At 39.1% G+C, this 12,394-nt stretch overlaps 1 protein-coding gene and 1 long non-coding RNA gene across 2 annotated transcripts in view; one reads left to right on the forward strand and one right to left on the reverse strand.

Annotated features, from left to right (window-relative positions):
- The window catches only part of LOC140121478 (uncharacterized), a 78,960-nt gene that overhangs the window by 21,524 nt on the left and 45,042 nt on the right, over positions 1 to 12,394 (forward strand). The window lies entirely within an intron of this gene.
- PGBD5 (piggyBac transposable element derived 5) overlaps positions 1,992 to 12,394 on the reverse strand; it is an 87,244-nt gene continuing 76,841 nt past the window's right edge. The window contains exons 6-7 of the mRNA XM_072141116.1: positions 10,085 to 10,190; positions 1,992 to 5,243 (exon numbers count right to left, since the gene is read on the reverse strand). Of these exons, the coding sequence (XP_071997217.1) occupies positions 5,048 to 5,243; positions 10,085 to 10,190 (302 nt within the window). The 3' untranslated portion in view covers positions 1,992 to 5,047. The remainder of the gene's footprint in view (positions 5,244 to 10,084; positions 10,191 to 12,394) is intronic.

A 12,394-nucleotide genomic window follows, 5' to 3' on the forward strand; every position in this document is an offset into this window, starting at 1 on the left:
TTGTATGGTCACTGACAATGTCTTTTATTTCTTATCTTATCTTTATATTACCAAATAAGTTTGTATATTCTTGTATCTATGCTTTCACTATGTGACATTTTATTGTTTTTTATCTAGGTTTCTATATAGCCTATATGGCTTTTTGAATCACGTTTTTTAAACTCTTGATCTAGTAACTATCGTAATATTTGTTTACTATAATACATTTTAGTTGTGTTACTGGTATCTGAAACACTATTTCTGGTCTGCCACAGGACGCATGCACATGGTTTTTACCACCAGTATAAGGAACCGTGTAATGGGCCCATGTGCATAATATTAGATTCCTGTTGTAACAGATGTATGATATGCGCATAATCTGCTGACGTGACGTTTTTCACTCTCCCCCGCCCTTCTCTCCCCTCTCTGTTCTGCCTTCATTATACCTTTTCATTGAATGCTTTGGTGTCTATTATCGATTGACACATTGGGGCAGATTTATCAAGCAGTCTGAAAGTCAGAATATTTCTAGTTGCCCAAGGCAACCAATCACAGCTCAGCTTTCATTTCACCAGTGCTCATGAATATTTTAAAGGGGAGCTGTGATTGGTTGCCATGGGCAACTGGAAATATTCTGACTTTCAGACTGCTTGATAAATCTGCCCCATTGTATCTTTATGCATTTGTGGATTTCATCAGCATTGTTACTCATAATTGTCATTATATTTGATCGGCAGTGGCTTGGTTATAGGGATGTGTGTGGATGTTGGGGGCTTCCCTGGGTATAGGGCTCAGGTCCTCCACCTATAAGGGGATATTGTGCTTGACTGCAGCACATTTTTAATTATTTTTACATACTTTTTGTGTCTCACTTCCTATGTCTTTAACCCCTTATCCCCGACACTAGTTTTCAACTTAACGACCAGACTCTATTTTTCAAACATGTGTCTGACATGTCACAATAATTGGTTATAGCTTCGGAACACATTAACATATCCAGGTGATTTTGAGAATGTTTTCTCGTGACACATTGTACTTCTTGATAGTTGTAAAATTTAAGTGATAAGTTTTGCTTTTCATTCTGAAAAAAAGTTTGTAAAAATTCTTCATTTTCCAAGTTTGAAATGTTCTGCTTTCCAGGCAGGAAAAACCCAAAAAGCATGATAATTAACGTTTACGGAATGTCTGCTTTATGATGACAACTCAGCTTTCAAGTGACTTTGAAAGGCCTAAATAATAGTAAAAACCCAATAAATTACGCCACTTAAACCCTCAACGTATGTAAAGCAACTTCTATTAACCCTTTGAGTGTTTCACATGGGTTATGCACTCCAGCTAATCCTATATTTTTTTCTCAGCGGAGGAGAAATATAGGATTAGCTGGAGTGCATATTAGAATAATGTGAATAGCACTATATTAGTGTGTGTTGTGTTAGGCAGTGTGCAGTGACCTAAACTGGCTAAATAAGACTGCATGTGTACGACACAAATTCTGGTCAGTTGTATGTAAACAGGGGGTAACATATGTGATTGTGAATAGCAAAGGGATGAACTCCCGAATCCCCACACACACACTGAGTTGCCTGATTATTGAATTTTGTGGCTGAAGAGTGACCCCTTTTTAATAAGTTGAAATAAAATTTAAAACATTTTAAGTGTTCTATCTTTCAGGCAGTGATTTTCCACATTTGAAAAATTTTTTACCTACCCGTGCTTTGTTTGAATAAATGATTAAACAATCGGCAAAGTTTAATGCCCAATTTCTCCCAAGTGTACTGATACCCCATATGTGGTGGTAAACTGCTGTTTTGGAGCATGGCCGGGGTTAGAATGAGAGCAGCGCCATTCACAGCAGATTTTTATTTTCACAATGTATAGGCTATAAATTTTATTTTTTTTGGTAATGAGAACATATGAGGACTTATTATTTGCGGGATTAGATACAATGGTATTGTAGGGATTCAGCTCAAACGTGGGGGTCGGCAATGACAAAGCTCTCATGGACAGTAGGATTAAAGTTGAAACTGTGCATTTATTCCAGAAAAAACGCCGGTATCAAACAAAACATCAAATAAAATCCTTGCCTGTCCGGCTCTAACTATACACTTGGCGGCTTCTCCCTGCCAGCACGAAAAATACGTTCAGTAACCCTGTGTCACTCACGTGTGGCTCTCACACAGTCCAGCTTCTCTGTGTCTCCAGGTAGAGAGCCCCTTCTGACTGCTCCACACCCTTCTTTAAGGGATTGCGCACCTGGTGCATTGTTAGAACCATTGCAATGTGGAAGCTTTGGTCTGGAGCAGTGATCACACTTCTGTCTCCACTACAGCAATTAGAGTCCTGTGCCAGGTCTTCCAAGAGACCAACACATGGAAAGCAGCTTCCAGTTTGACCTACTGCACATTGTGGACACTGTAATACACAAAAACGTTCATTTTCGAGCCAATTCAATAGTGACCTTGTCACAATATAGATAATTCATATAGCTTATTTATGAGATTTTATTAACTATTTCAAGCGGACACAAACAAAATCAATATTTATTTTGGATATTTAGCATTTTTTTCCCACTCACTGTAACGTAAAAATAATATTTTATCTTTATTCCCTGGTTCAATACGATTACGGTGATATCTCATTTATATAGTTTTTCTTATCTTTGATCAATTTTACGGAGCAAAACCAATATTTTCAGAGCCCTAACTACTGTTATTTTTCTTTTGTCAGATCTGGTTGAGGGCTTATTTTTTGTGAAAAGAGTTGTTCTTTTCAGTCTTATCATATTAGGGTACGTAACTTTTTTTGATCACTTTTTAGAACATTTTTTACGTGTTTTTTTCCGTCATTCACCGAGTGGGTTCAATATTGATTTAGATTTATTGTACAGATTAATGCGAATGCGGTGCTACCAAATATGTATGTCTTTTGTATATTACTTTATTTGCATTTTATGTGTAACTGAGGAGATTATTTTTTATTATTCTTTTTTACTTTTTTTACATTTTCCACCCTTTCGCTTGAACAAGCGTTCATCCGACTTGTATTGCAGTGTGCACTGCTGCGCATGCTCAGTTACATATGGCCGGGTCCTGCCAGGAGGTGGAACCTGGCAGAAAGAGGAGCCTTGGGGCACATCCTGGACCACAGGGCTGCGGCAGGAGGGATTGGAGTACGCCAGGGGGTCCGATCCACAAGGGACATGCTTACACGCTGCGTGTAAGGGGTTAAACACCTGGGATCTGAGTTTTTCCGGTCCCAGGTGTTAGTGCCGGGTCTGGGTTGTGATATCACAGCCTGGCAGCAGACTGACCCAATGTCCCTAAATCTTCTTCTGACGTGCCGCGTCAGAAGAAGTATCCTTAATGACTGCCGTAAAAAGACGATAGGGCGGTCATTAAGGGGTTAACAAGGTTGTCATTAATAAAATTGCTTTTGTACCTTGAGATTGTCCATCTGTTGCATCACTGTTTCTTTTCCTTGAGTATTCATATGGTATATAATGCAAAGGCCTGATTATTTACTTATTGTTGTGCCGCGTCTCTGTTGTTTGTTCTCTCATTCTGATGTGTAATTCTTGAGTGGTTCGGCCTTTGTACTGCAAGTTGCAAGGACATTAAAGAAGATAAATGACAAAAATAGAATGACAGTTGAGAATAGCTTGGATCTCAAAAACTTCTCCAGTCATGGTAAAGTGGAAGGTTTTCCATTTTATGTTGGATGTTCAGGCAGCAAAGACATCTCCCTGATCCACATTTATATGCTATTTTGACTGTCAGAAAATTGGTTGCAGCTTTTGTTTCGGTTTTTACTTGTTGCTAGAATATTTTGGAGTGTTCTAGCCCTCCTAAGAGTCACTGTCGGTTGATTGGGAAGCGAACATTTCAAATGGGGATCGCTAAGCAAAACAGACGAGTGTTTGGTGAAGATTTGTTTAATGCTATAGTGGCTAGTATATATGTAGTAATGAAGTTGAGTAGTGTAGTTTGAGATGCTGGGTTTGGGTTGTGAGTGGTCATGTCTAGGCATTGGTCTTGAGTTGAAGTTATGATTTTGGTAGCTTGAGTACGGAAGGCTGTGGTATTGGTGCAGTTTTTTTCTAATTGGTTTGAATTGACCATAGGTGATCTTTGCAATTGCAAATTGTTTGCATTCCCATAGATAGGGATTCTTTACCGTAAGAGCAGAGAGACTGTGGAACTCTATACTGTAGGATGTTGTGATGGCTAATACTTTTTATATGTTCAAGAGAGGCCTGAATGTATGACTTTTAGAAAGAAACAAATAAATCACAAAGGGGCTTTAAAGGAAGGAGTTATGTAATGTTGTGCTGATGCATCATGAGGTGATGATGGAAGAGCAGAGTAAAATAAAGCAGAGGAAATATAAATTCAAGATGTATTCTGACAAAATGTAGCTGCAGGGAATTTAAAATACATATGAAATCATAAAACATTTATGTGCAATTAGATTATGACTAAACCGTAGCATCAATGTCTTTTAATGTACAATCACAGATTTGGTTTGCTCGGGTTCTTTATTTCATAACAACTAATTTAGAATACTCTAGTTATCTATTAAATTAAAAATACATAAGCCAAGATTTGTTAATCACTTTAAAACACTGTATCCTATATTCAGAATAGTAATTACGAAACACACACTCTTTGTGTTTTTGTGTTTGCAGTAAAAAAATAATTACAGAGTTATTAAAATACCAATCATTCTGGCAAATAATGCATGTGAAACATGATTAAGGAAATTGTCCAGGAAAATGTAAATGCTTGTTATTCTATGTCATTTATGTAAGTCTATATAAAATATGTTTTAAATGCTTACTTATGTAATACCTGTAACATTGGTTGTACTGTAGTTTTAACAATTACAAATTCTGGCCATATTTGAATTATTACAAATGTAAAAAGGACCGTATTTTTACTTTGTTTTACAGCTGAGATAAAGGAAAACACAATAATAATGATATTAGAGTGTTCAATATACAGAGTTATGCTTCCCAGTTGATAGAAGTGGATTCAAATTCTGCTTTCAAACACTTATAAAACTGAAGCGATCAATCTTCAGCAAAAGGTTCCTCCAAGCCAAGTAATTCCCGAACAAGTCTATCGCCAAAATGAGCGCGACTATAACGTTTACCATGGTAGGCATCAGACATTTTGTAAAGGATGTATGCGTTATTTATTGCAATGCTTAAGGTATACCAAAATACTTGCTGCCACGTTTTGTTTGGTTTGTGTGAAATAAAATACCTGAAAGGAAATAAAAAAAGTAGTTATTCTATTAGTGCAAATTATTTTTTAAATATAATTTAAAATAAAAAACCTTCGATCTAGAAACAGATTTTTTTAGGTAGTAACAACTTTAAATAAAGTGAATTTCCCAACCAGCATTGACATTTAATTGACATCTACTGTATACAGTACATACAAATGAATGTTATGAAACAATTTACATTTGTGATAATAATTTCCCATAAATGTCACCATGTCCCCTAGAAATGAGATAACTTTTCTTGGATATGACCAACTCTGGTCCCTGTCAGTGGTGGCCTGACAGGCGCTATTGAGCCCTGCCTGAATAATTGGATTCAGCGTTCATTAGCATCGCGCAGCTGTGGGATGTGCAGTAACTCCCAGAGTTTTTTCATGTTCAAATACTATTTGTTTATCTGCACAATCACTCCTGCAGTGGTTGTAATATCCAAGTGCATCTGTTTCCGGGGCACAACATGGCTACATTTCTAGGAAATAATTTTCACACAGGACACTTTTTAATAACATCCAAATGAAGAAATGTGTATGGAAGATTAAAAAATGTTAAATTAAATGCCTAGGCAAAAATAAGTTAATTCTTGCACCTGCACAACTATAGCTATATAAATTATCATGTGACACTATGATACTGCAACAAGCATAGTGGACATAAAGTATTTTTGTCCCATGAAATTTATATCAAGGTTTAATAGTGACAATAACACAGCTAGGGACCTTTCCCACAAAACAAGTTTAGGGATAGGGCCTAACTCGTTTCCAGTGATGAGACCCCACAGATCATGAGAACGGGAGGTCCGATGGGGTCTGATATACTTCTGTCAGACCCCTGTCGCTCCCCGAGATGAGCGTTGCAGCCACTCATGCATGGACTGGTTGCCTCGTTCATCTCCATGGAGCTGATGGAGATTTGCATTATTCTAGATTAACACTGTATAATTTATAGTTCAAACTTTATACAGGGTGGGCTAAAATATGTAAAAAAAAATACATATACATAACAGTTTTGAAAATAAAAATATCAAAGAATATAAAAAACGTAAAATAAACATATTAAATGTTGCTTAATAGAACATATTTGTATATTTATATAAAAAAGCTAATAAAATAAATTAAAACAATTCAAAATGGAGAAAAAAATGACAATGACTTTTAGAAAGAAAAAAATAAAAACAAACCAAGATGTTTGTAAACTATATTCTCGTATTAAGTAACTTCTTCCACTGAGAGATAGTAGCAGAACTATCAGAACTACCATCCAGTGTATAGCAATGGCCTCACGGGCCAAAAACAGCGATTCCTTCAGAAAAATAGTTTTGTAATGGAACCAGTCATCCTCCCGGGTAACACCCAATAGGCATAAGCAGGAAACTGTGTTATTCAGGATATCAGACAGCAAAGAAACTACTTTTCTCCAGAATATGCTATGTAATCGCAAGTCTATATTAGGTGGATGAAATCTGCACGGTCTACTTGACAACTATGGCATCTAGAGTCACACAATATATGCATATGAAACAATCAGACAGGAGTTATATAACATTGATGGATGATAAACAGCTGAATTGAGAAGTTAAGAAATGTTCACTACAATCATGGCCATAAGTTTTGAGAATGACACAAATATATTTTCACATGATCTGTTGCCCCAAGTGCAATCATATTACGAGTAACAAAAGCTTTTATTGACAGTTAGAATGAGTTAATGCAGCAAGTCAGTATTTGCAGTGTTGACCCTTCTTCTTCAGGACCTCTGCAATTTTCCCTGGCATGCTGACTGACAGTCCATTTTTGCACAATCAATGCTTGCATTTTGTCACAAGTTGTTGGTTTTTGTTTGTCCACCCGTCTCTTGATGATTGACCACAAGTTCTCAATAGGATTAAGATCTGGGGAGTTTCTAGGCCATGGACCCAAAATCTCTGTTTTGTTCCCTGAGCCATTTAGTTATCACCTTTGCTTTATGGCAAGGTGCTCCATCATGCTGGAAAAGGCATTGTTGATCACCAAACTGCTCTTGGACGGTTGGGAGAAGTTGCTCTTGAAGGACATTCTGGTACCATTCTTTATTCATGGATGTGTTTTTAGGCAAGACTGTGAGAGCGACGATTCCCTTGGCTAAGAAGCAACGCCACACATGAATGGTTGCAGGATGCTTTACAGTTGGCATGAGACAAGACTGGTGGTATCGCTCACCTTGTCTTCTCCGAACAAGCTGTTTTCCAGATGTTCAAACAATCGGAAAGGGGATTCATCAGAGAAAATTACTTTACCTCAGTCCTCAGTAGTCCACTCTCTGTACCTTTTGCAGAATATCAGTCTGTCCCTGATGATTTTTCTGGAGAGAAGTGGCTGTCCTCCTTGACACCAGGCCTTGCTCCAAGAGTCTCCGCCTCACAGTGTGTGCAGATGCACTCACACCTGCCAGTTGCCATTCCTGAGCAAGCTCTGCACTGCTGGTAGCCCGGCCCCAAAGCTGAAACACTTTTAAAATACGGTCCTGGCGCTTTCTGGTCCTTCTTGGGTGCCCTGGAGCCTTTTTGGCAAAATTGAACCTCTCTCCTTGAATTCCTTGATGATGTGATAGATTGTTCCTTTCAAGCTGCGATACACTTCCCTGTTAGGCAAGTTTTGTGCAATGATGACTGCACGTGTTTCTTTAGAGATAACCATGGTTAACAGAAGAGAAACAATGATGCCAAGCACCAGCCTCCTTTTAAAGTGTCCAGTTGTGTGAGAACAATCTTACTTAATTATGACAGATTGTTCTCCAGCACTGTCCTCATCAACACCCACACCTGTGTTAATGGAGCAATCACTGAAACGATATTTGAAAGTCATCTGAATAGTTGGTCTGGAATTCTGTCTATAACCTTAAGAGTAAGCTAGAAGGGATGAATCCTATTACTTAGCATCCTCCCCTCAACCCCCCGTGATAAGCTGAGGATGATAGGACTGTGATCTGACAGGCATCGGGCAGATGGGTAAAGTCAGCCAAATCGGCATAGATACCAGGGGTGCCAAACATATAATCAATTCTGGATAAAGCATGAAATGTAACTATATGGCATGTAATCTCTTGCAATAATGGGTGACAGGATCTCCACAGATCAATCGAGCCGATTTCTGACATGAGCAGGGCAAGTTGTGAGGAGCCTGGAGAATGCAAGAACAGGAGCCTGCAGAGAAGCTTTCTATATGGGGGTGCATTACTAAATTCAAATTTTGTAGAGTTTCAGCCCAGGGTACTGGGATGCAAACGTAACTGCATCCTTCAAGATTTGGAGGGAGTTAAGAGGAGGGTTCTATATACCCAGCAGTACTATTGGCCTCAAGAATAGTAGGGCATAAATGAATACATATCACCCCTCGGGGTCTATTTGCACTCTTTGTGGGTCCCACTTCAAGGAGGAATGGATCAATAGGGATACGCCCCTGGAATAAGAAGTATGGCACAAGCTCTTAACCCACTGTACCCAGGGCTTGTTTAGATAGTGTGTTGTTTCAGGGGTCATATGGGTCTCCTGAAGACACAAGATATGAGGCTGGTACCGCCTAAGATGGGAAAAGACTGCACTTCTCTTACCAGGGATCCCGAGGCCCCTCACCTTCCATCATATAATGTTACACCCTGCCATTTAAGTTGGGAATTAATACTGAACAGATAGGATGTAGGCCACATGTTGAACAGAAAACATATAAACAGGTCAACTGTGTTGCCTCATATTACCCTACCTCCCGCTCCACCATTCACAAAAAAATTGAAGTAGGTATGAAGAGTATTTAAATCCCCACCTTGCTAGTAACACGCATGTCTGAGGAAGGAGGACACACCTCCGAAACGTCACACAAGACTATAGGGGCGTTGGCGGCTCAGTGTAAGGCCATGATCTCCTAGTGTGCAACTACCTAATGGACAATTGGCACAGTTCGCTGAAGATTTGGTGATGTGTTTTATGTCTTTTCACATTTTTTGATATAAAGAAAGTTTGATTGCTATTTCTGACTCCGGTCATCTGTTCAAAGACGTTTGCTGGATGGGGTATGAGAGCCCTAATTATTAGACCGGTGTACACACTAGGAGCCGCATAAAACAGAACTGTTGTTGTTTTTTGTGAATGGCTTCAGGAGGCCTCCCAAAGATGGAAGAGGCCTGGGAGTCCGTGGAGCGTTGTTACACTGGGACACGGCCTGGACCGAGCTCTGGTAACAGGTCCTAGGGAACCCCTGCAGCTGGTGGCGATGTTGTCTGTGGTTTCAGACCCACTTTATAAACCAGATGGCTATGGATGGTCCGTGATAGCAGAGGAGCTCATCCAAGCCAAGTCTAGTCATATTAATGTTTGATCGGTGGGGTTTCCACAGGTATTACCTGCTGCTCCATTGTTATGGGATGCCTGTCCTTGTGATTAGTTTCAATTGTCAGAATTCCAGAAATCAGACACAAGTGTCTATACTCAAAAAAACCTTTTCTTTGAAAATGTCTCTTAATAACAGGCGGTCCCCTACTTAAGAACACCTGACTTACATACGACCCCTAGTTACAAACGGACCTCTGGATATTGGTAATTTACTGTACTTTAGCCTTGGGCTACAGTGATCAGCTGTAACAGTTATCATAGGTGTCTGTAATGAAGCTTTAGTGTTAATCCTGGTTCTTGTGACAACTCAACATTTTTAAAATCCAATTGTCACAGAGACCTAAAAAATTCTGGCTGGGGTTACAATGATAAAATATACAGTTCCAACCTACAGACAAATTCAACTTAAGAACAAAGCTACAGAATCTTGTACGTAACCCGGGGACTGCCTGTACTTACTTGCTATACTTGTCATCATATTTGCAGATGTAGCTGAGATGAGCAGCAAAAGCTTCAACTGCTAATGGACAAGGAATTTCACCACTTTTTCTTCTTATAATGAACCCTACAAGGAGGAAGAAAATAATTATGTACGAGCAGATCTGTGCACAATATTCCATAATAATAGATAGGCAGATGATAGTATTGCCAAAAGAATGGGACAAATACTACAAACAGGTGCATAAAATCATACATACAGCCATGAAATATCCATACACACATTTATATTATTATGGGTTACATATGAATTAAAGAAAATCTACCATAGGAACCAAACATACCTTGAGAATGCTGTAGCTATGCTGATGCAGAAACAAAATCTTGTTTAATCCCTGAACTGAGTGCTTTTGTCTTAAAAAACATTTATAAAATTATGATAATGAGGCTCTGGCGCTCTCGTGGCCTAATTACGCACTGCTCCAGCCTTGTCCCGCCCAGCAGAAGCAAGAATACTGTGTTGTCCCTGACAGGAAAATGTAATCAATCGCTGCAACATCCTGCAGCTGTTGTGTTTGAGTCATCCAGCTCAGGTTTATTAGTCCTGTCTGGACAGTTCAGGCAGCACTTATGAGCGGCACACAGGTCCTGAATTTTATAATTGTTTTTTAAGCAAAACCACTTGGTTCAGGGAATAAACAAGATATGTTTCTGTATCAATGGGAAGTGGGGAAAAAACCCAAACGCAGTGAAATTGGTGAAAAAATGCATTTGCGCCATTTTCTTGTTGGCTTGGATTTAACGTCTTTCACTGTGCGTTCAAATGATATGTTTACTTTACTCTTTGAGTCAGTGCCATCATGGGGATACCAAATTTGTGTAGGTTTTATAATGTTTTCATACATTGACAAAAATTAAAACCTCTTGCACAAATTTCTTTTTTTTTTTGCCATCTTCTGGTGATAATAACTTTTTCATACTTCAGTGTACGGAGCTGTGGGTGGTGTAATTTTTTGCAACTTTTGATTATGCTTCTACAATGCTTCTATTTGTAGGACTGTATAGCTTTTTATCACTTTTTATTGAAATTTTTATAAAAAAGCTCCATTTTCAACTTTGGGTGCTATTTTACGTTTTGGGGTTAAACGCTGGAAAGGGGTTAAATGCTGTTACGGCTGTTAATGGGCTGAGGGGGGCTTCTCTATATATATTATTTTGTCCTGGGGAGGGGGGCCTTCTCTATATATATTTTTTTTTTGTCCTGGGGGGCCTTTATATATTTTTATGGGGTCAGATTTTTTTTTTTGTCCTGCGGGGGGGGGGGGGGGGCGGTGCTGGCTTTATATATTTATATGGGGCCAGCTTCTTTTTTCCTAGGGAGTGGTTATATATTTATATGCGGACAGAATTTTTTTTCCTGGGGGGGGCTGTATATGTTTATATGGGGCCAGATTATTTTTTTTCCTGGGGGTGCTGTATATATTTATATCGGGCCAGTAACTATAATACTGCCCCCTATGTACAAGAATATAACTTCTATAATACTGTCCCCTATGTAAAAGAATATAACTACTATAATACTGTCCCCTATGTACAAGAATATAACTGCTATAATACTGCTCCTATGCCATATAACACGCCAGACACTCCCCTGTATATAGCCAGCCAGCTCCCCCCCCCCAGTATATAGCCAACCAGTCCCCGGTATATAGCCAGCCAGTCCCCTTGGTATTCAGCCAGCAATCCCCCCCAGTATAAAGTCAGCCTGTCGCACAGATTGTGAAATCAGCAGCTTGCCGACGTCATTTCTGTGCACCGCCAGCCGGACTGGATCAGCTGAGCTTTGTTGGAACATCGGAAAGGTGAGTTCATTGTTTATTTTTTTTAGACTGACCTCACGAGTCCCAAACCGGCCCCACACCAGCCCCAAGCCAGTTGGTCCACCGGGATTTCCCCCGGTGGGTTTAATGGCCAGTCCACCCCTGTATGTGGGCACAGGTTTTATTTAAGCTGGAGAGGATATGTATATGGGAGCTGTATATAATTTAATTGTGGGATGGATAACAAGGACTTTAAATATATGAGAGCAGGGCTTTATAAAAATAAATAAAATATTATATATGTACAGTATATATTCATTAGTATATTTATATTGGTCAGGGGAACACTGTATATCAAATCATATGTAACATAATAACACAGTGGGATATATTAGTTATAGGATACAATTACTTTGCATAATGTAAACCAAATGTTGGGGGGGGGGCTGCAGGGGTGTTGTAAATTGATTGGTGTGCTTCTATGAAGGTTCTAGAGCCTGGACATTATGCA

Source organism: Engystomops pustulosus, chromosome 3 (assembly GCF_040894005.1).
Source record: "Engystomops pustulosus chromosome 3, aEngPut4.maternal, whole genome shotgun sequence".
Classification (NCBI taxonomy): Eukaryota; Metazoa; Chordata; class Amphibia; order Anura; family Leptodactylidae; genus Engystomops; species Engystomops pustulosus.